Source organism: Acanthisitta chloris, unplaced genomic scaffold, assembly GCF_000695815.1.
Source record: "Acanthisitta chloris isolate BGI_N310 unplaced genomic scaffold, ASM69581v1 scaffold17191, whole genome shotgun sequence".
Taxonomy (NCBI): domain Eukaryota; kingdom Metazoa; phylum Chordata; class Aves; order Passeriformes; family Acanthisittidae; genus Acanthisitta; species Acanthisitta chloris.
Window position 1 is genome coordinate 10,908 of NW_008657848.1, and position 17,014 is coordinate 27,921.

At 49.6% G+C, this 17,014-nt stretch overlaps 1 protein-coding gene across 1 annotated transcript; it reads left to right on the top strand.

Moving 5' to 3' along the window:
• Positions 1-383: 383 nt before the first annotated feature.
• Positions 384-17,007, top strand: LOC103811889 (mitogen-activated protein kinase kinase kinase 13-like; the record flags this gene model as incomplete). Its single annotated transcript, XM_009084889.1, has 10 exons — positions 384-885; positions 8,070-8,253; positions 8,376-8,567; positions 9,351-9,509; positions 12,009-12,167; positions 13,666-13,774; positions 14,645-14,754; positions 14,970-15,086; positions 15,581-15,718; positions 16,682-17,007. Coding segments are annotated over exons 1-10 (1,996 nt in total), but the record flags the coding sequence as incomplete, so codon positions are not given.
• Between the last annotated feature and the right edge of the window lie 7 nt (positions 17,008-17,014).

A 17,014-nucleotide genomic window follows, 5' to 3' on the forward strand; every position in this document is an offset into this window, starting at 1 on the left:
ACTTCAGCGTGATAAATACCACAGTAACTCTTCTGCAAAGAGTCTTTCATGGTTTTGACCTTTAGGCTCTTGTTTAAAACTGTGGGGTTTGTTTACCACGCAGTTCCCGCAGTAGGTTACCGAGAGTACTGCCCGAGTGCAGTTTCTGTTGGAATCCTTTATTTGTTTCTCTTAGGGCAGTAATTATTTACCAAATCTCAGCAGTTGTCTGGAAAGTCTGGTTAATTATCAGCTCATCTCAGTGAAAGTGCAACGCTGTGGGAACACCAAAATAAAAACTTGAAAGTTGCTCATTTTCCTCTCGTTTCAGGTACTGGGTCCACATGTCACATCTGAGTTGTGTTGTGCAAATTCTCTAAGTCCCAACTCGAACCATCTCCTTGATGCACACACACGGCATCATGGCCAGCACTCAGGAGCGCCTGGGCCTGTCTTCCTCTCCCAACTCCATGGGCAAAGCTTTCTGTGAGGACAAAGACTTCAGCCGCTTCCCTGAGGAGCACGTGGTCGCCGGGGACCACCCGTCCCCAGAGCTTATCGAGGACGTGCGGGACAAGGGTTTGCTGCAGGCAGAGCTCGTGGAGAGCGTGAGCAGCCCCGTCACCGCGGCCGTGCTCACCAGCATCAGCGAGGACTCCCGGGACCAGTTTGAGAACAGCGTGCTGCAGCTGCGCGAGCAGGACGAGTCGGAGACGGCTGTCCCTCAGGGCACGCGGGGCACCACGGATGGAGACAGCAACAGCGCCACGGAGGATGTGAAGGTCCAGTTCAACAGGTCGGGCAGCGGCAGCGGAGGCTTTCTGGAGGGACTTTTCGGCTGCCTGCGGCCTGTGTGGAACATCATAGGCAAGGCATACTCCACAGACTACAAACTGCAGCAGCAAGGTGAGGAGGGAGGGGAGCTCGCCGCTTCTGAGTGCGCAGACACGAGGAGAGCAACACGCGGCTGCTTTTCCAGCTTCCCGTGTGACTGGTTTTGTCTGGGTACTGTCACGTGTGGCAAAGGCAGCTCGTGAGGGAGGCAAAACTTCCCATTCTGCCCCATGTCTGGGACCCTGGTGACGAGATCTGAATCTGAACCAGGTGTTTATGTAAGTGAGGATCAGAAAGGATGGTGTGGAACAGGGGAATTGTACCAACTGCTGCGTTTCTGCAGGTTTTTCGTGCTGGGGGAAAACACTGACCTAGGCATTTGCCCGGCAGAATCTGTGTGTGAGAGCTGTCTCCAGCTGAGCACCAAGCAGCAGGAGTATTGCTCTGGATCTGGCACTGGAGGATATGGTTCAGGGGCTCCAGCAATGGCAGATTAATGGTTGGACTTGATGGTCTTGGAGCTGTCCTCCAACCTTGGTGATTCTCTTCTAAAAAGACCTTTAAGTCTTTTTATTCAGGAGTAATTTTCATCTTCAAAATATGATTCAGTACTTGTCTTTGTAGAAATGTGTTCTTTAATATTTTTACCTTTTTCATTTAGATGTGTAAGTGTAAATGTGTAAGTGTGTGTGAGTATGAGTATACATATAACATGCAGTTTGGGAATAAGTGATGCCCCAGTTGATTACATATCTAGCTATCTATATATCTATAGGGGCTCCTGAAAGCTGAAGAGCAGAGTGTGCTCTGCTGTTGGTGTCTGATTTCTCCCCTAGCACAGGGGGAGGAAAGTGGCAGATGGGAAAAGAACAAGCTGTCATTAGAATTAGGGAGCTGAAATGGTGGACGCTTGTAGGAAATGGGAGCAGCTTGGCCACCATAGCACTGTGGGGCAGGAGTCTCCTGGGTGGCTCTCAGGGGTAATCAAAGGGTTTCATGGCAGAAACAAATTGTAAGAGATGTGACCAGGAAACCTCTCTGAGTGGTTCATATCTAAACCCCAGAGTTGAGTTGGGGAACAGCTACTAATATGAGGGAGAAGAGCTGTTAATAACGTGTTGGGTGTGAATCTGCCTTGAAATAAACTTACTCCTTCCTAGAGTCAGTCATTTCTAGTGCATAACAGAGCAGGAAACACAGCTCTGCCTGACAGGATGGCAGGTGCCTCCTAAGCAACAGCTCTGTGTGCTCAGCAAGGCTTTCCTTGGTCCTGAAATCCTTTGGCACAGTCGGTTCTAAGGTTCATCTACATGTTGTAAACTCAGTGTGTCCCACGTGGTTCAGACTATCAGTGGACACAGTGAACATTCCCTGGAGGGCTAACCCTACTGAGGTGATTGCACAGTATGTGGGGTTGGATGTGGACAGTTTTGGAAGGCCCTGGCTGGCTGGGAGCCTCCCCTGGGGAGGAAGACATGATTCCAAGCCGTGGGATGACATTCAGAGGAGGTGTGGTGCAGTGTCTGGGTTACAATGCTCTGGACTGGATGCTCGGTGGTTTAAGTGAAGTTAAAACTTCCCAAGGAAAGGCTGTGGATGCAGAGCTGCACTGGCTGCTCCCTGCAGTTCTGTGGCTGTTCTATCCCAGTGTCCCCACTGAGCCATCCCCTGCTCGTGTGTCCCTGTCAGTGTCCCTCCTGGCTTCAGGAGAGCTACTTGTGAGACAGAGACCCTGTTTGGCCTGTAACTGGGCCAGCAGATGCACTGGCGACCACAGTGTAATATGTGCTTTGGTGACCCACAGGGGACACTTGTATGACAGTCACTAATGAAAGAGACTAAAGCACTCACAAATGTGAATGAGCAGCTCTGGGTGTGGAGGGTGCACAGAGAGGTCTTGCTGTTCTCTGTGTCAGGAGCAGCTTCAGAGCTGGGGATGCTTTGCAGTTTGCTGTTGGCATCAGGCCATTCCTGCCAGGGCAAATTTGAACTGGCTGCAGATGTGGTAAGGCTAAGGATTAATTGGGATCTGTGGCTTGTGTGGTTGAGCTCTGTCTTCAGTGTCTTCACCATCAGAAATGGGAGTGAGAAGATTTCCTTTAATGATTGCTATTTTTTCCCTGGAGCTGCTCAGTTGGCCAGCTCTGGTGACAGCAATGCACTTCTGTGACCCTGATGGCAGTGGTACACTTCTGTTACCCACAGATAAACCTTTTGAAACTGGTTCTGTGCTAAAACTTGAGAGTTTTGTCAGAATATTCATGTTCTGCTTTCCAGATGATCTCATTCTTGCTTTTTGCCACCAGAAAATCATCTTTGTGTGCGTTTCATCAGCTACATGTGAGCCAGCAGTTCAGGAACTGATGTATGTGATAATTTTTGCTGCCTTTTAGCAAGAGCACGGGGGATGCACAGTTTGTGTTGGTGCAAGTGCTGTGCATTTGGAGAGGAGGCTGAGGAAGTGTCTCTGGCTCTTTCAGCAGCAGAGAGAGGAGCTTGATGGCCTTTCGTGCCCCTGGAAGCTTCTGTGCAGCTCTAGGCTGGTGCCGTGGGTCTGTGCAAATGATTATTTCTTTTTCCTCTTCATGAAACGACTACTTTGAGCCTCATCCAAAAGCAATCCTTCATGTTGGGCTGGATCAGCAGCTGGGGTAGGAGTCCAGTTCGGCCTTGCAGTACTTAAAGGGGGCATATAAAAAAGAGGGAGAGCGACATTTTGCACGAGCAGGTGGGGATAGGAATGAATTTAAACTGACAGAGGAGAGATTTAGCTTAGAAATTAGGAAGAAATTAGCCTGTAGAGCCCTCCGAGAGAACTGGAGAGGGACTTTGAACAAGGGCCTGGAGTCCCAGGACAAGGGGGAATGGCTTCCCACTGCCAGAGAGCAGGGTTAGATGGGATATTGGGAAGGAATTCCTCCCTGGGAGGTGCTGAGGCACTGGCACAGGTTGCCCAGAGCAGCTGTGGCTGCTCCATCCCTGAGAATGTTCCAGGCCAGGTTGGATGGGGCTGGGAGCACACTGGGCTGGTGGAAGGTGTCCCTGTCCAGGGCAGGGGGTGGACCAGGATGAACTTTAAGATCCTTTCCAGCCCAAACTGTTCCGTGTTGCCTGCAGATGCTGCCTAGTACTTTCTGGTGCTCACCATCGGCCCTGCCTGCTTTGGATCTCCTGCAGGCCCCGAGTGCAAGGCATGGTGGTGGTATTGTGGTGCAGCTGCAACCAGTAAAATGCAGACAGGTCCTTTGCAGATGTCTGAGCCTTGGGTCCGTATTGGCTGCGAAGGCCTGGGCTCGCGACTTGGTGAATGAGGGAAAAGATAAGAACAACTTTCACATTATTCCACCTGATTTTATTGCTGAAATCACTCCTTGAGCATCCTTTCCAACATCTGAGGTGGTCACCATGAGGAGTGTGTTTGTGCTTCCCTTCAGGACACACGCTGGGCAGAGCTTTGGTCACCTGGGGGCTACAGGCAGTTCTGCTGTTTGGCTGAGGAGTCTTTCCTGCAGGGAGTGTTTGCTTTTGTACTGCCCAGGGATAGCTGGTTGTTTGAGGTTTAAATATTTGGGGTTTGACCCCTAAAATCTCTTCTGACTATGTTTTTCCAGTTGTTTATTCTGATTTCTAAAGGCTGTTGGTGAGTGCTTCCAGGGAGATCCACTCAGCTCTTTAATTCACCTCTCCCAGTTACAAAATTGGGATTGTTGGGACTCCAGCACTCTAAAATAAGACTTGTTTGTGTTTCCTACAGACTCACTAGACTTCCAAGTTATTTCCTTTGGATTAAGGATCTGTCTTCAGGAGTTGCTGTCACCTTCCCTTTCACAGGTTCCCTGTTTCCTGTTATCATGAGCATTTTGAGGAGCACCTGGAGACCAAGGTGTCTGTCAAAGTGTGCTGGTGTTGGTGGGTTTTGTAAACCAGAGATGCATCTTGTCCCAGTGCCAAGGCTGGCAAGGAACCAGTGCTGGCACACGGCAAAATTTCCTCCACGTGGATTGGCTCAATGGCTCCGGCTGCTCCTGTGTTTGGTCCCCATGGGAAACAGATTCCCATCATTCTGCCCAAATGGTCCTTAATCACCTCAGAGATGCAAGTTCTTGCGTAATTCATGCTGCTATTACCCTTTCATTTATTGAAGGGAAGTATCCCCATGGTTTGTGCGGGCCCAGAAGGGTCTGACTGTTGCACTGTATGTTACAGATGGTTTGGCTCTTTGTTCTCCCTGATATTCCCAAAGGTGTGGGATGTTTCCCTGTTGCCACACTGAAGCCTCTTCCCTGAATCTTGCCCCTGATGATCAGGGTGAAAGGGGGATACAGGAGAGGATCTCAGTTCCCAGATAAACACGAGATGACTTTGCAGGAGGAACCACGTGGACTTCTGCTTGCTTTGTTTGCAATGTCTCTCAGCCTTTGCCATTGCAGAGGGTAAAAGGGAATGTTAAAAGTAGGGAGTATTACCTAATAGGGAATATTAAGGGAAAGTGGTGTTCTGAGGCAATAGCAGTAGTTAACCACTACTGCTCACAAAATTCAGGTGCTTCATGGAAATGATGTCAGTGTTTTGTGTCCTGTGCAGGAACGACAGACTTCCCATGAGTAAAGGTGGAGAGAGACTTGGGACAAGGGCCTAGAGGGACAGGAATAGAGAGAGAATGGCTACACACTGCCGGAGGGCAGGGCTGGATGGGAGATTGGGAAGGAATTCCTCCCTGGGAGGTGCTGAGGCTCTGGCACAGGTTTCCCAGAGCAGCTGTGGCTGCTCCATCCCTGGGAGTGTTCCAGGCCAGGTTGGACAGGGCTTGGAGCCACCTGGGCTGATGAAAGGTGTCCCTGCCCATGGCAGGGGTGGCACTGGATGCTCTTTAAGGTCCTTTCCAACCCAAACCATTCTGTGATGTGATTCTCTAAACAGCTATTTCAGTACCACAGAATAGTTTCAGTTTGCCCATGTGGAAATGCAGTTCACGGACACACACAAACCAGCAGAACTTGCCACCTCCTTTCCCAAGTGATGCATCTGCCAACTAAATAGCAATACAGAGCCTCTCAGCTGATCTGTGCATGTCATTACTCCCTTTTATTTTCCTTATTTAAAAGACCTTCAGTAAACAGCTATTTCAGTACCACAGAATAGTTTCAGTTTGCCCATGTGGAAATGCAGTTCACGGACACACACAAACCAGCAGAACTTGCCACCTCCTTTCCCAAGTGATGCATCTGCCAACTAAATAGCAATACAGAGCCTCTCAGCTGATCTGTGCATGTCATTACTCCCTTTTATTTTCCTTATTTAAAAGACCTTCAGTGTCTAAATGTCTAAAGACTTAAACAGCAGTTACAGCTCCGAGCTGTGAGCAGATCCATCAGTATGGAGAACAGCCTTGTGTCTGGGAAGGAACATGTGCCGAGGGATGAACTCTGCCCTGCCGAGGCACAGGAAATTCTTGCTGTGGATGAACAGTGTTTTTGTTTCGAGTTCAGTGAGCAGAAGGAGCACTGGGGTCTGGCTTTCCATGGCTGTGCCTGGGGAGCAGTCATCCATCCCTCAGGAGACAGCCAGCTGGGCTCTGTGTCCCAGGGATGAGCTGCGGGAGAGGCTCCATTGGGATCAGCCCATGGACAGTTGGTATATCAGTTTCCCTTCAGTGGTGATAGCATCTAAAATGGACACTTTGGCAGAATCCCAGTTGCAAGCCTGGGAACATCCAGTGCCTCCGAGATTGGATGAGATGAGAAGACATCTCTGCACTCATCTCTAATAGGGATCTGAGCAGGTGTGACTTCTTTTTGTCTCAGAAATTAGTGGGTTACTGCCTGTTTTTGCTGCTAAATAATTTATTCTCCAAACTTACACCTTTACTGAGTTACAGTAAATAAATAATTGCCTGCCTTTCATCCTTTCATCTTGCTGTTCGTGAGCTTTAAGGTAGTCTCAAGGTGACTTGCAGACAACAAGGCTCTCTGCTCTGATGGGTGCAACTCTCTCGCAGCAGTTGTATGCAGTGCCACTGGACCACTCCAGCATTTTCCCTGTCTGGGAACTGCTTAAGACTTTTTTCCTGTTTGACCTGATAGAAGCAATGTTGATGTTGGAAAGACTTGTTTCTGTGGCTGGTGGTGGTCAATGTGCTTTGTGATGGGTGAGTTGGTGGTTGCTGGTCTGTGTTTTGCCACCTCTGAGTTTCCCTTTTATTGCCTGTTTTGTGGGGGTGAAAAAAACCCTCTCAATATTTTTTATGTCAGTTGTGAATGAATTGTGAATTGAAAAGAAAAAGTTGTGTGAAAGTGTGGATTTTTATGCCAGGCTGGATAAAGCCTTGACCAACCTGATCTAGTTACTGTCCCTGCCTGAGGCAGGAGAGGTTGTGCCTGGATGATCTGTAAGGTCCATTCCAACCCCTTAACATTGTAGGATTCTGTGGATGTTAGATGTTTCTCCTCATCTATGCTTTTCAGTGGAGTCATGTGCTTTGTAGGAGATGCCATCCTTGTTCAGTGCTGGGGTAGAGGATCTCTTCCCAAAACTGCCAATCCATGGTCCCTGGCACCTTCAGCTGCTGATTGCCAAGTCCAACTGGCTCACCTCAGTGGTTAGCTCTGAACAAGCAGCTGGAAGAATGGGAGTGAGCAGGCTGGAGGTGACTGTCGTGGATGAAAGGGATGCTGAGCGTGTGTGGTGTGTGCCTCAGCTGTGCCTGTACTGGGAGAAGATGCTACCTGCCACCTCCAGAAAAGCCCACTCTGAGGGAGATGCAGGTGTTGTCCTGGGGTGGTTGTACAGCAGAACATTTTTGTGGTGCTCATAGAATCATAGAGTCATCAAGGTTGGAGGAGACCTGTAAGATCACTGAGTCCAACCATTAACCTTGTCACTGCTGGAACTCCTAAACCCTAAACCATATCCTCCAGTGCCACATCCAGACACCTCTGAAACACCTCCAGGGATGGTGACTCCACCTCCTCCCTGGGCAATATTCCAGTGCCTGAACACCCTGACAGGGAAAATATTTCTCCTCACATCCAATCTGACTCTGCCCTGGCTCAGCTCAAGGCCATTCCCTCTATCCTCTCCCTGCAGCCATGGCAGGACACACATCCCCCACCTCTCTCCAGCCCTGGCAGGAGTTGGAGAGAGCCATGAGGTCACCCCTGAGCCTCTTCTCCAGGCTGAACAACCCCAACTCCCTCAGCCCTTCCCCTGTGACATTCCTCATATGACACGTACCTCATGTGCTTGGCTGTGCCTAGACACGTGGGAGGTGCCGTTCGAGGAGATCTCGGAGCTGCAGTGGCTGGGCAGTGGAGCACAGGGAGCTGTCTTCCTGGGCAAGTTCCGCGCCGAGGAGGTGGCCATCAAGAAAGTGAGAGACCAGAACGAAACCGACATCAAGCACTTGCGGAAGCTCAAACACCCGAACATCATCGCCTTCAAGTAGGTCATGGAACTCGTTAGAAATATATTTCATCCAGGAGCTAAGATGTCTGTAGGGCAAGGTGGGGGCCATCCTTCCTGTGAGACTGTCTGCTGATCCTCACGTGTGTTTGGTTTGGCAGGGGAGTCTGCACTCAAGCCCCGTGCTACTGTATCATCATGGAGTACTGTGCACACGGACAGCTCTACGAGGTCCTGCGCGCGGGGCGCAAGGTCACCCCACGGCTGCTGGTGGACTGGTCCACGGGCATTGCAAGCGGCATGAACTACCTGCACCTCCACAAAATCATCCATCGAGACCTCAAGTCACCAAAGTGAGTCTGTAGCTGCATAAACATCCCCCAGTTGAGGTTCCTCAGCTCACCAAAGTAAGTCTGTAGCTGCTTAAACATCCCCCAGTTGGGGTTCTCTGGGTTTTTTTCTTGAGGAATAGTTTAAAGTTAGGTCAGAATTTTCTGATGTTGACTCAGAGCTATGAGGGTGAAACTACTGATGCTTGTTGGCACTTCCCTCCTCTGCTGCAGTTTAATTTTACCCTGTGTCTTACATGATAAACAGCAGTCAGGACATCCTTAATGATTTGGTGGTGTCTGTTGTTTTGGAAAGTGGGATATTCTGTTGCCCTCTACTTTAGTTTTCCTCCTTTTTTCTCTGTTTTTCTGGAGTGTGCCTTTCTCATTTCTCCATTGCTGTCTGACTAAAACACTGTGGCTGCTTATATTCTTGTTCCCTAGCTGTTTGTCACTGCTTCAGCCTGTGACATGGCTGTGACAGTGTTAGGGTAATGCTTTTGGATGGGTTGCAGCAAGTTTCAGGTGCAGCTTTGCCTCCGAGTCCTCAGTTCCTCGTAAATTTGCAGTTTGATCCAGATGGATTTTTGACTTGTAGCACTTAGAAACGCAGTTGGGGCACAAAACACAGCCACCCCAGAGAGCTTTCACTGGGGAAAATACCCAACCTGTTCTCTTGCACTGCAGTTGTGAGCAGCGTGGGCTCATCAGCTGGTCGTGTTGACTAAGGGATTTACTCCCAGTGGCTCTTGTGGTACAGGGAAAAATCACCAAGTGCTGATTTCTTTCTTTTTTTTTTCCGTCCAGTGTTTTAGTTACACACACCGATGCAGTAAAAATTTCGGACTTTGGTACATCTAAAGAGCTCAGTGACAAGAGCACCAAGATGTCCTTTGCAGGAACAGTGGCTTGGATGGCCCCAGAGGTGATTCGCAACGAGCCTGTCTCCGAGAAGGTGGATATCTGGTGAGTGGGGTCCAGGGTCAGCTCTCCTCACCTCCTGCTGAGCCACTTGGCTTTCCAGCACTTTCCACACTCTGTCCTTGTCCCCTGCCTGGGGATGGTCTGCTCTATGGTGGACTGTTCCTGTCTCCTCCTACCTGGTGCTAGCTGCAGTGCTTTGTTACTGGGCCATGGGCTGGAATGGGAAGAGAAATGTGTGTTGAGATCTGCAGGTTCCTAGTGAGACTCAGTGCAGACTGTGTCTTCCAGAGGTTCCTCCCTGTGTCATTATTCAGGCCAGAGCTTTCTCCTAGTGCTGGTGCTCAGAGCCTGCTCTGCAGCCAGGGAGCTTTTCCTTTGCTTTCTCCCCCTTCCAGGGACACCTGGAGCTCTAGGGAAGCTTCTCCCTGCTGGTGTGAGGGGTCCCACTTGGGGCTGGGCTGTTACATGTGCAGCCACAGGATTATCATAGTCCAGTGAGTGTAACTCTGGATCAGAGAGGGAGGAAACCAGGATACTTTGTAAGAGTTTTGAAACCTGTTTTCATCCCATGTGGAACATACTTTTTGTCCAAAGGAACACAAAGGTTCAGTGTCTGTGCTATTAAACATGCTTGAGAGAGGACACAGCCTTGGAGCTCCTTTGGGAAGCTTCTCCACAGGTTTCAGGGCCCTCAAGGGAACTGCATCTCTGTTTCTGCCTCATTATTGCTGCATATTAAATGTCAGCAGCCAGGATAAATGCCCTTTCTCTGCTCTACAGCCAGGAGGAATTTTGCTTCTCGTGGTTTTACAGCTTCAGATGCTGTCACCTCCCTGGCACAGCAGGAGGTGCAGGACAAAGCCACAGGCAGCTGGGAGAGCGGTGGAGTCAGACAGCAGCTGCTGCTCGAGTTTCAGCTTGGGGCTGGGCTTCACCTGAAGGTCAAGGTTCCCTGCAGGGAAGGTGGTATGACCCGTGGTGTGCCACTGCTCTGGTGTCCAGAGTGTTCTGTGTGTTCATTTTGTATGGCCACAGCACAGCCAGCTCTCCTGGGAGTGTCTGAGCTGCTCCCTTGGAATCACAGCATCACAAGGAGGAACGGAGCTGGATTTCCTCCCTTGGCTTTCTGTGCTTTGGAGTGAAACCAGAGGTTCAGGAATATTGTGTGAAGCATCATGTGCAGTCAGACCAGCTGCTAGCTCTGCTGGGGACTGTGAGCTCCTTTGCTCCTTCCCTCAGGGACTTGGAGATGTTGCTCTTCGGTGCAGACCTAGAGGTGCCTTTGGTGCCGATTCCTCCTGAGTCGCTGCAGTGGAGATTGCTCAGACTCCTCCTTGCCATCCATGCCTCCCCCAGGATGAGTAAAAGCAATGTTCATGGATGCTGACAACAAATGAGAACAGTTCCTAAGCTGCTTATGTGTCTGCTCTCTCTCATCTTTAACAGCATGCTAAAAAATAAATCTATAATCTTATCAGGAGTCTTGAAAAGCCTTTGCCAGTCCTTAATCATAACAAAGCTGAAACCAGATGGGCTTGCCTTTGTCCAGCCACCTGGATCCCTGTGTTCCAAAGACCTTTGAGGGGGGAAAATGTTCACATTCTGCTTGTTTGGGTTGTTTTTTTCTCCACATGATTCGAAGCCAGTGAGCTTTGAAAGTGCAACGTTTTTCACATGGAGTTGTTTCCTGACTGGTGGTTGTTCAGACCTCTGCACTGACTGGGTTGGACTTGCTGTGGTGTTTCATTGGGTCAAGGTTGTAAATAAGGCAAATAACACTTGGCTGTTACAAATTAAGGTATTGATCTTTCCTGATCATTTCACTAAGGAAGAGAAGCAAAGTGAATTTCCTTACCTACATCTTTCAGTTCTTGTAGGAGGTTCTTTCCCAGGCTGAATTCTCTTAATTTTTTCTTTCTTTTTCCATTCTTGAGCACAAAGCAATATCAAATGAGGCTCTTGTGTTTTTGGTCTGACTCTTATGCAAGTTGCATTTGTTTCCCAATTTCCATATTGCAGTAGTTATAGTGCTAAGCCTCAAACCTATGAAACTCTTACCTAGGAGTACAGGTAAGAGCAGAAGGAGCTTTTGACGAGGGAAAAAGAAGTTAAATATTAAAAAAAAAAAGCCATAAAACCTTTTGTTGTGTTGTCTCTGTAAGACACTTATCAGTTCTGTCTGTGCAGTAGTCAATGATCTGTTCTCACTACTAAGGACAGTCCAAAGTCTGAGAGAAGATGACTTTCCTTTTTATTTAACAGGAGTAAGACTTAATTTGTACAGAAATGTCTTTCAGGATTTTTACAGTCTCACAAAGAGATAGGAGAAGGTGGATGAAACCCAGTGTGGATTGGTGTTCTGGGGCCGAGGAGGAACTGTTTCCTGGGGTATTAAAAACCACTGTTGCACCTACTTGCAATTTCAGGCCAGACAGACATATTTCCCTGTTTTGCCAAACAAATGGTGTTTTTCAGGCTCCAGATGTTTCTTGTAACAGCTTCTGTGTGGATTCAGTTTACCCTGGTTTATGTCTTCATCAGGTCGTTCGGGGTAGTGTTGTGGGAGCTGCTTACAGGAGAGATTCCCTACAAGGACGTGGACTCTTCAGCCATCATCTGGGGAGTGGGCAGTAACAGCCTGCACCTCCCTGTCCCTTCCACCTGCCCAGATGGCTTCAAAATCCTCATGAAGCAAACCTGGTAAGAGCCTGAACCCCAAACTGCACAGACCTGGGGCTGATTGCCAGCTCCTGCCAGACTCCTAGTGAGACCAGTCAGGGCAGGAGTGTTGAGCCCAGAGCAGAGGGCTCTTAAATACTCTCACACTTGTCCTGAGAGCAAAACATTCTGGATTCTGCTTCCGTGTGGCAGCAGGCTCAGGCCCCAGAAGGACATTTGGAGCTTAGAGGAAGTAGGGAGAGATGTGAGTGATTTGCTGGGTGGAGGGAGCAGACAGACACTGTCAGGGGAAAGGGCTGAGCAACCGTGGGGGAATAGAGCTTGGTGGAGCCCCAGCAAGGGACAGTGACCCATGAGTTACCTGCCCAGTGTGGATCAGAGCAGGCAGCACCAAGGGCAGATTCAGCAGCCTGCACAGAGGGGGTTGCTTTGTGGTAGCAAAGCAGGGGAGAAAAAGTGGCTCTGTGGGAAGAGAAAAGGAGCTGGAAGGGAAGTAAGGGTAGAATTTCTTGGGGGTGTTTGCAGAGTGAAAGGAACTGATTTCTTACTCTGAAACCCCCTTGGCTTTTGGACTAGATAAAGACAAATTCAAGCTTTCTGTCTGGAACACAGATTTTACAGGCTCAGATGTGGAAAATGCTTTCAGTTCACTCCACATACCAGATTAGAGTTGAAATTTTCTTGGTTTATGCGTTGATGCTTTGTGTTTGTACACAGAGTGTGAAGGGTCTTGCAGCATTTTCCCACTCCATGAGTTTTCCCAGCCATCCTGTCGGTGGCACAAAGGGGAAGACAGGCCAGAGCAGCAGGGACCGTTTCCAGGGGCTGTTTCCAGGTGGGGCTTGCACAGTCTGTGCTGCACGAGGCTGTGCAGGGCAGGAGCAGCATGTTGTGTCCCCATCTAGTGGGAGGAGGTGGTTTGTAGGCAAGAGGAGGCTCAGGAAGCTGCTCGTGTACTGAGCAGGGTGGGTTCAGGCGTGACGCTCGAGTGCTGGTCTTTTTCCTCAAAAATCCAAAGGTTTTTGTGCTTGTCTGTGATCCCGTAGGGATGTGCAGAGCTCTCTGCAGGCTCAGGCAGGTGCTGTGGGGCAGCACAGATACTTTGGTGCTGATAAACACCCTGTTATGTGGAATGTAAGTGATAATTTCTACCAGATGGAGCCTTCCCGTTATAAAATTTGGACATTGATGGGATAATGAACTGAGATCTGTTTCTTCTTGACAAACAAGTTAGGAACAGCTTCAGTTTGTATCTTGTCTTTTCACTTTGCAGTCACGTTTCCTGGTCTTCCACCGCTTTTATTTCTTCAGACTAGATCATCACAACTCAAAACCTGAATACAAACCAACTCTGGCACAGTAAACTCACATCAGCAAACAAGAAAACAGAAAGCTCCTTTGCTGTAATGTGTCAGCTGCACAGTGCTGAGAAGAGGTCCTAGGGAATCCTTTCCAGAGGGCAGGAGTGCCTTTCCAGTGTGCCCCTCACCTCACCCTGGGTGTGTTTGCTTCCCTGCAGGCAGAGCAAGCCCCGGAACCGTCCGTCCTTCCGGCAGACTCTGATGCACCTGGACATTGCCTCTGCTGATGTGCTGGCTACTCCTCAGGAAACCTACTTCAAATCCCAGGTGACAGGGGAGGGCTGCGGCCCAGGAGTACAGCAGGAGTCTGGATCTGTGATTCCAGCTTGGTTCTTGGGGAGAGGCAAACCAAGTGGTGTTTGAAAGGTTTCAATCAATCTCTCCCAAGCTGAGACATCTGCTGACTTAGTCAGAAACTCAGCAATACCTGCCTCCTGACTACTGATGTTCTGCTCCAGCTGTTCTACCAGGAGTGCTGTACTGCAGGAGACCCTGAGGCTGCTGGGAGCAGAACCATTGCACTTGGAGGAAGATGAGGAGCACGGAGCTGGCACAGGGCAGTGAAGGGGCTCTGGGACTTTCAGGGAAGATTTGGAAGTCTGATCTTAGAGATTCCTCTGAGTCCTACCCAGTGAGCTGGTGTCTGCTGCCGAGGAGGGAAGGAGAAGGGAACCTTTTCCTCCAGTGCAGAGTACAGTGTCAGGGTGTCTGTAAGGATCTGGCAGCATTTATTAAAGCTGCAGGAACCAGTGAGCAAATGCAGACTCACCTGGTGACAGCCGTTGTTGCCATGAATGCAGCTTTGCAAATCATGAGCCTTTCTGTTTACCTGCACTTGCAAAGAGGGAAGAAAATGTTCTATTAGAACAAGAAGAGTTTTGGGAATCTTTAGAAATACTTTTTGGAAGATGCAGATATGTTTTAAATGACCTAATGGGAACATAAATAGCATCTGAAAATGCTGATACTAAACATGCGCAGTGTTGTTACCCCAAATAATTCATTTGACAGAAACACATTCTCAGCCCAGTCCTGTGATTCTCTGCAGGCACAAAGAACATTGCCCAATAGTTTTAATGTGGTGCATCTAGGGATCCCAGTTCTTTGTAAATTCCTAACAGTCAATTGCTTCCCTAGGCTGAGTGGAGAGAAGAAGTGAAGAAACATTTTGAGAAGATTAAAAGTGAAGGAACGTGTATCCACCGGCTGGACGAGGAACTGATTCGGCGTCGAAGAGAAGAGCTGAGGTCAGTTGACTGTTAGGCACTTTCTAGATCATACTCTGATTTATTGCTATCAGGCTCTTAACCCTCATTCACTGTTAGCTTTGTCTGGGATTCAGTGCCATGCAGCTGCCAACTTTTACTTTTCCAAGGCCTTTTCCTAAAGCACCTGTATTTTGCTTACTCTCCTGTCTTAGCCTGTGGACATGAGACTGGAATAATGACTTCTCTGCTTTCAGACACGCGTTGGATATCCGTGAGCACTACGAGAGGAAGCTGGAACGAGCCAACAACCTGTACATGGAGCTCAGTGCTATAATGCTGCAGCTGGAGGTCAGGGAGAAGGAGCTCATCAAGTACGTATCTCTGGGCACGTGGCCGTCTGCACACAGGAGAACAAAATCAAGGCTTCATTTCCAAACTGCACAGCAGTACTTGTAGATTCAGTGTCCCCTGACAAACAGAGGGGGAAGGAAAGTGCTGACAAGCAGGGAGAGCTCCCTCCAGGGTGGATTCCTGCACAGCACTCAGTGCCCTTAGCGTTACCCAGTGTTTGCTGACTGGCAGAAAGGCACTTCTCCCATTTGGTGCTGGCATCCTTTGGCCCCTTTGTAGAGAGAGCAGTGTGCCAGGGCCCTGTTCCAGCTGCCTGATCCCTGCAGAGGGAGTTTAGGAATGACTGTGTCCTTTCCCAGCCCAGCACGTTGTGTTGCACCCAGCCATGGCTGGGAAACAGGCACACAGTGTGCTCCCTGCAGAGCTGTGTTCCTGTCCTGTGGGAGCTGCACTTGGATAGACAGAAAATCTGATCTGGTTTTGTTGGGTTTTTTTCCTTTCCCCTATGTTTCAGGAGGGAACAAGCAGTGGAAAAGAAATACCCTGGGACCTACAAACGCCACCCAGTCAGACCAATAATCCACCCCAATACAGTGGAGAAGCTGATGAAGAGGAAAGGAGTCTCCCACAAACCAGGCAGCCAGACTAAACGGTAAGGGGTGACAGCCCAGTCCAGGGTTAGATCCCCACTGGGACGAGCAAAGCAGTTCCTTCCCTTCCAGTCTGGTGACACAGAGGGTGGGACAAAGGGTGTTCTCTCCTGGGCCTGGTCTGATCCTCAGAATCATAACTCTTTCGTTATCTGAAGGTGGAAGAGGTGAATCCATCTGGGCAGCTCTGGAACCACAGAGCCACAGGATGGTTTGGTTGGATGAATGAACTGTTGGTCCAGATTTTGCACAGGTGATGGTGCTTGGGCAGGAGGTATCTCACGTGTTGTGTCGAATTCCTAACTGTCCAAGCAGAGAACAGTTAGATGATCCTTGACTGGATGGTAATCAGCAGGGTGAGGGATTGTGGAGGATGGATTAATTGTTGAGGAATTAAACTGGGATTTGGGAATTCATGCTGTCCTTTCAGCTAATTCTCTTCTGCATGACTTTTAGAAAGTCAGTTTACTTTTTCCATTGGAGTTGTCTATTTATTCTTCCCTTTTTTGGAGATTTCCAGGAGTTAGTCCTGATTAACAGTGAATAATCCCTTTTGAACTAACATCCCCACCTGGCTCTGAGATGGGCAGGCTGATCACCATCAGCACAGTTGGACCATGTTGTGCAGGCACAGAGTAAGAGCCATGCCCTGCCCCGAGGTCCTGGGAGGAGCTGTTTTGGGAGCAGAACAAGACAAACAAGAGCGGAACAAGAAAAGTGTGTGACAGCTATTGGAAAAAGGAGCAAGAGGGGAGGGTAGAGCAGGATGGGCTGAAGGGAAAGGACATTGTGTGGAGAGGATCAAAGAGAACCAAATGCAGGAGTTGAACAGCTGAGGGGAAGGCAGGATGTAGAGTTTAGGAAGCAGAGTGTGCTTGTGGCTGCAGCTGCCTCTTCACCCTGGCTCCAACCTAACATCACCTCTTCGTCTCTGGTCTAATGTGTACCTTGTCACTGTCTCCCAGGCCAGACCTGCTGAAGTCCGAGGGCATCCCCAGCACGGAGGCAGTGTCCAACGGCTCACCGGTCTCAGGAAGCCCCAAAATGTCCACGCCGAGCGGCAAAAGCCGCTACCGCAGCAAACCGCGGCACCGCCGGGGGAACAGTAAGGGCAGCTACAGCGAGTTCGCAGGGATCTTGAAAAACCAGCCGGGGCAGGACGAGGCGTCCCCACCGCCCCCCCAGCACCCTCAGCAGCACCCTGGGCAGCACCACGCGCGGCTGCACGGGCAGGACATCGCCATCTGCGCCAACAACCTGCGCTACTTCGGCCCCGCGGCCGCGCTGCGCAGCCCGCT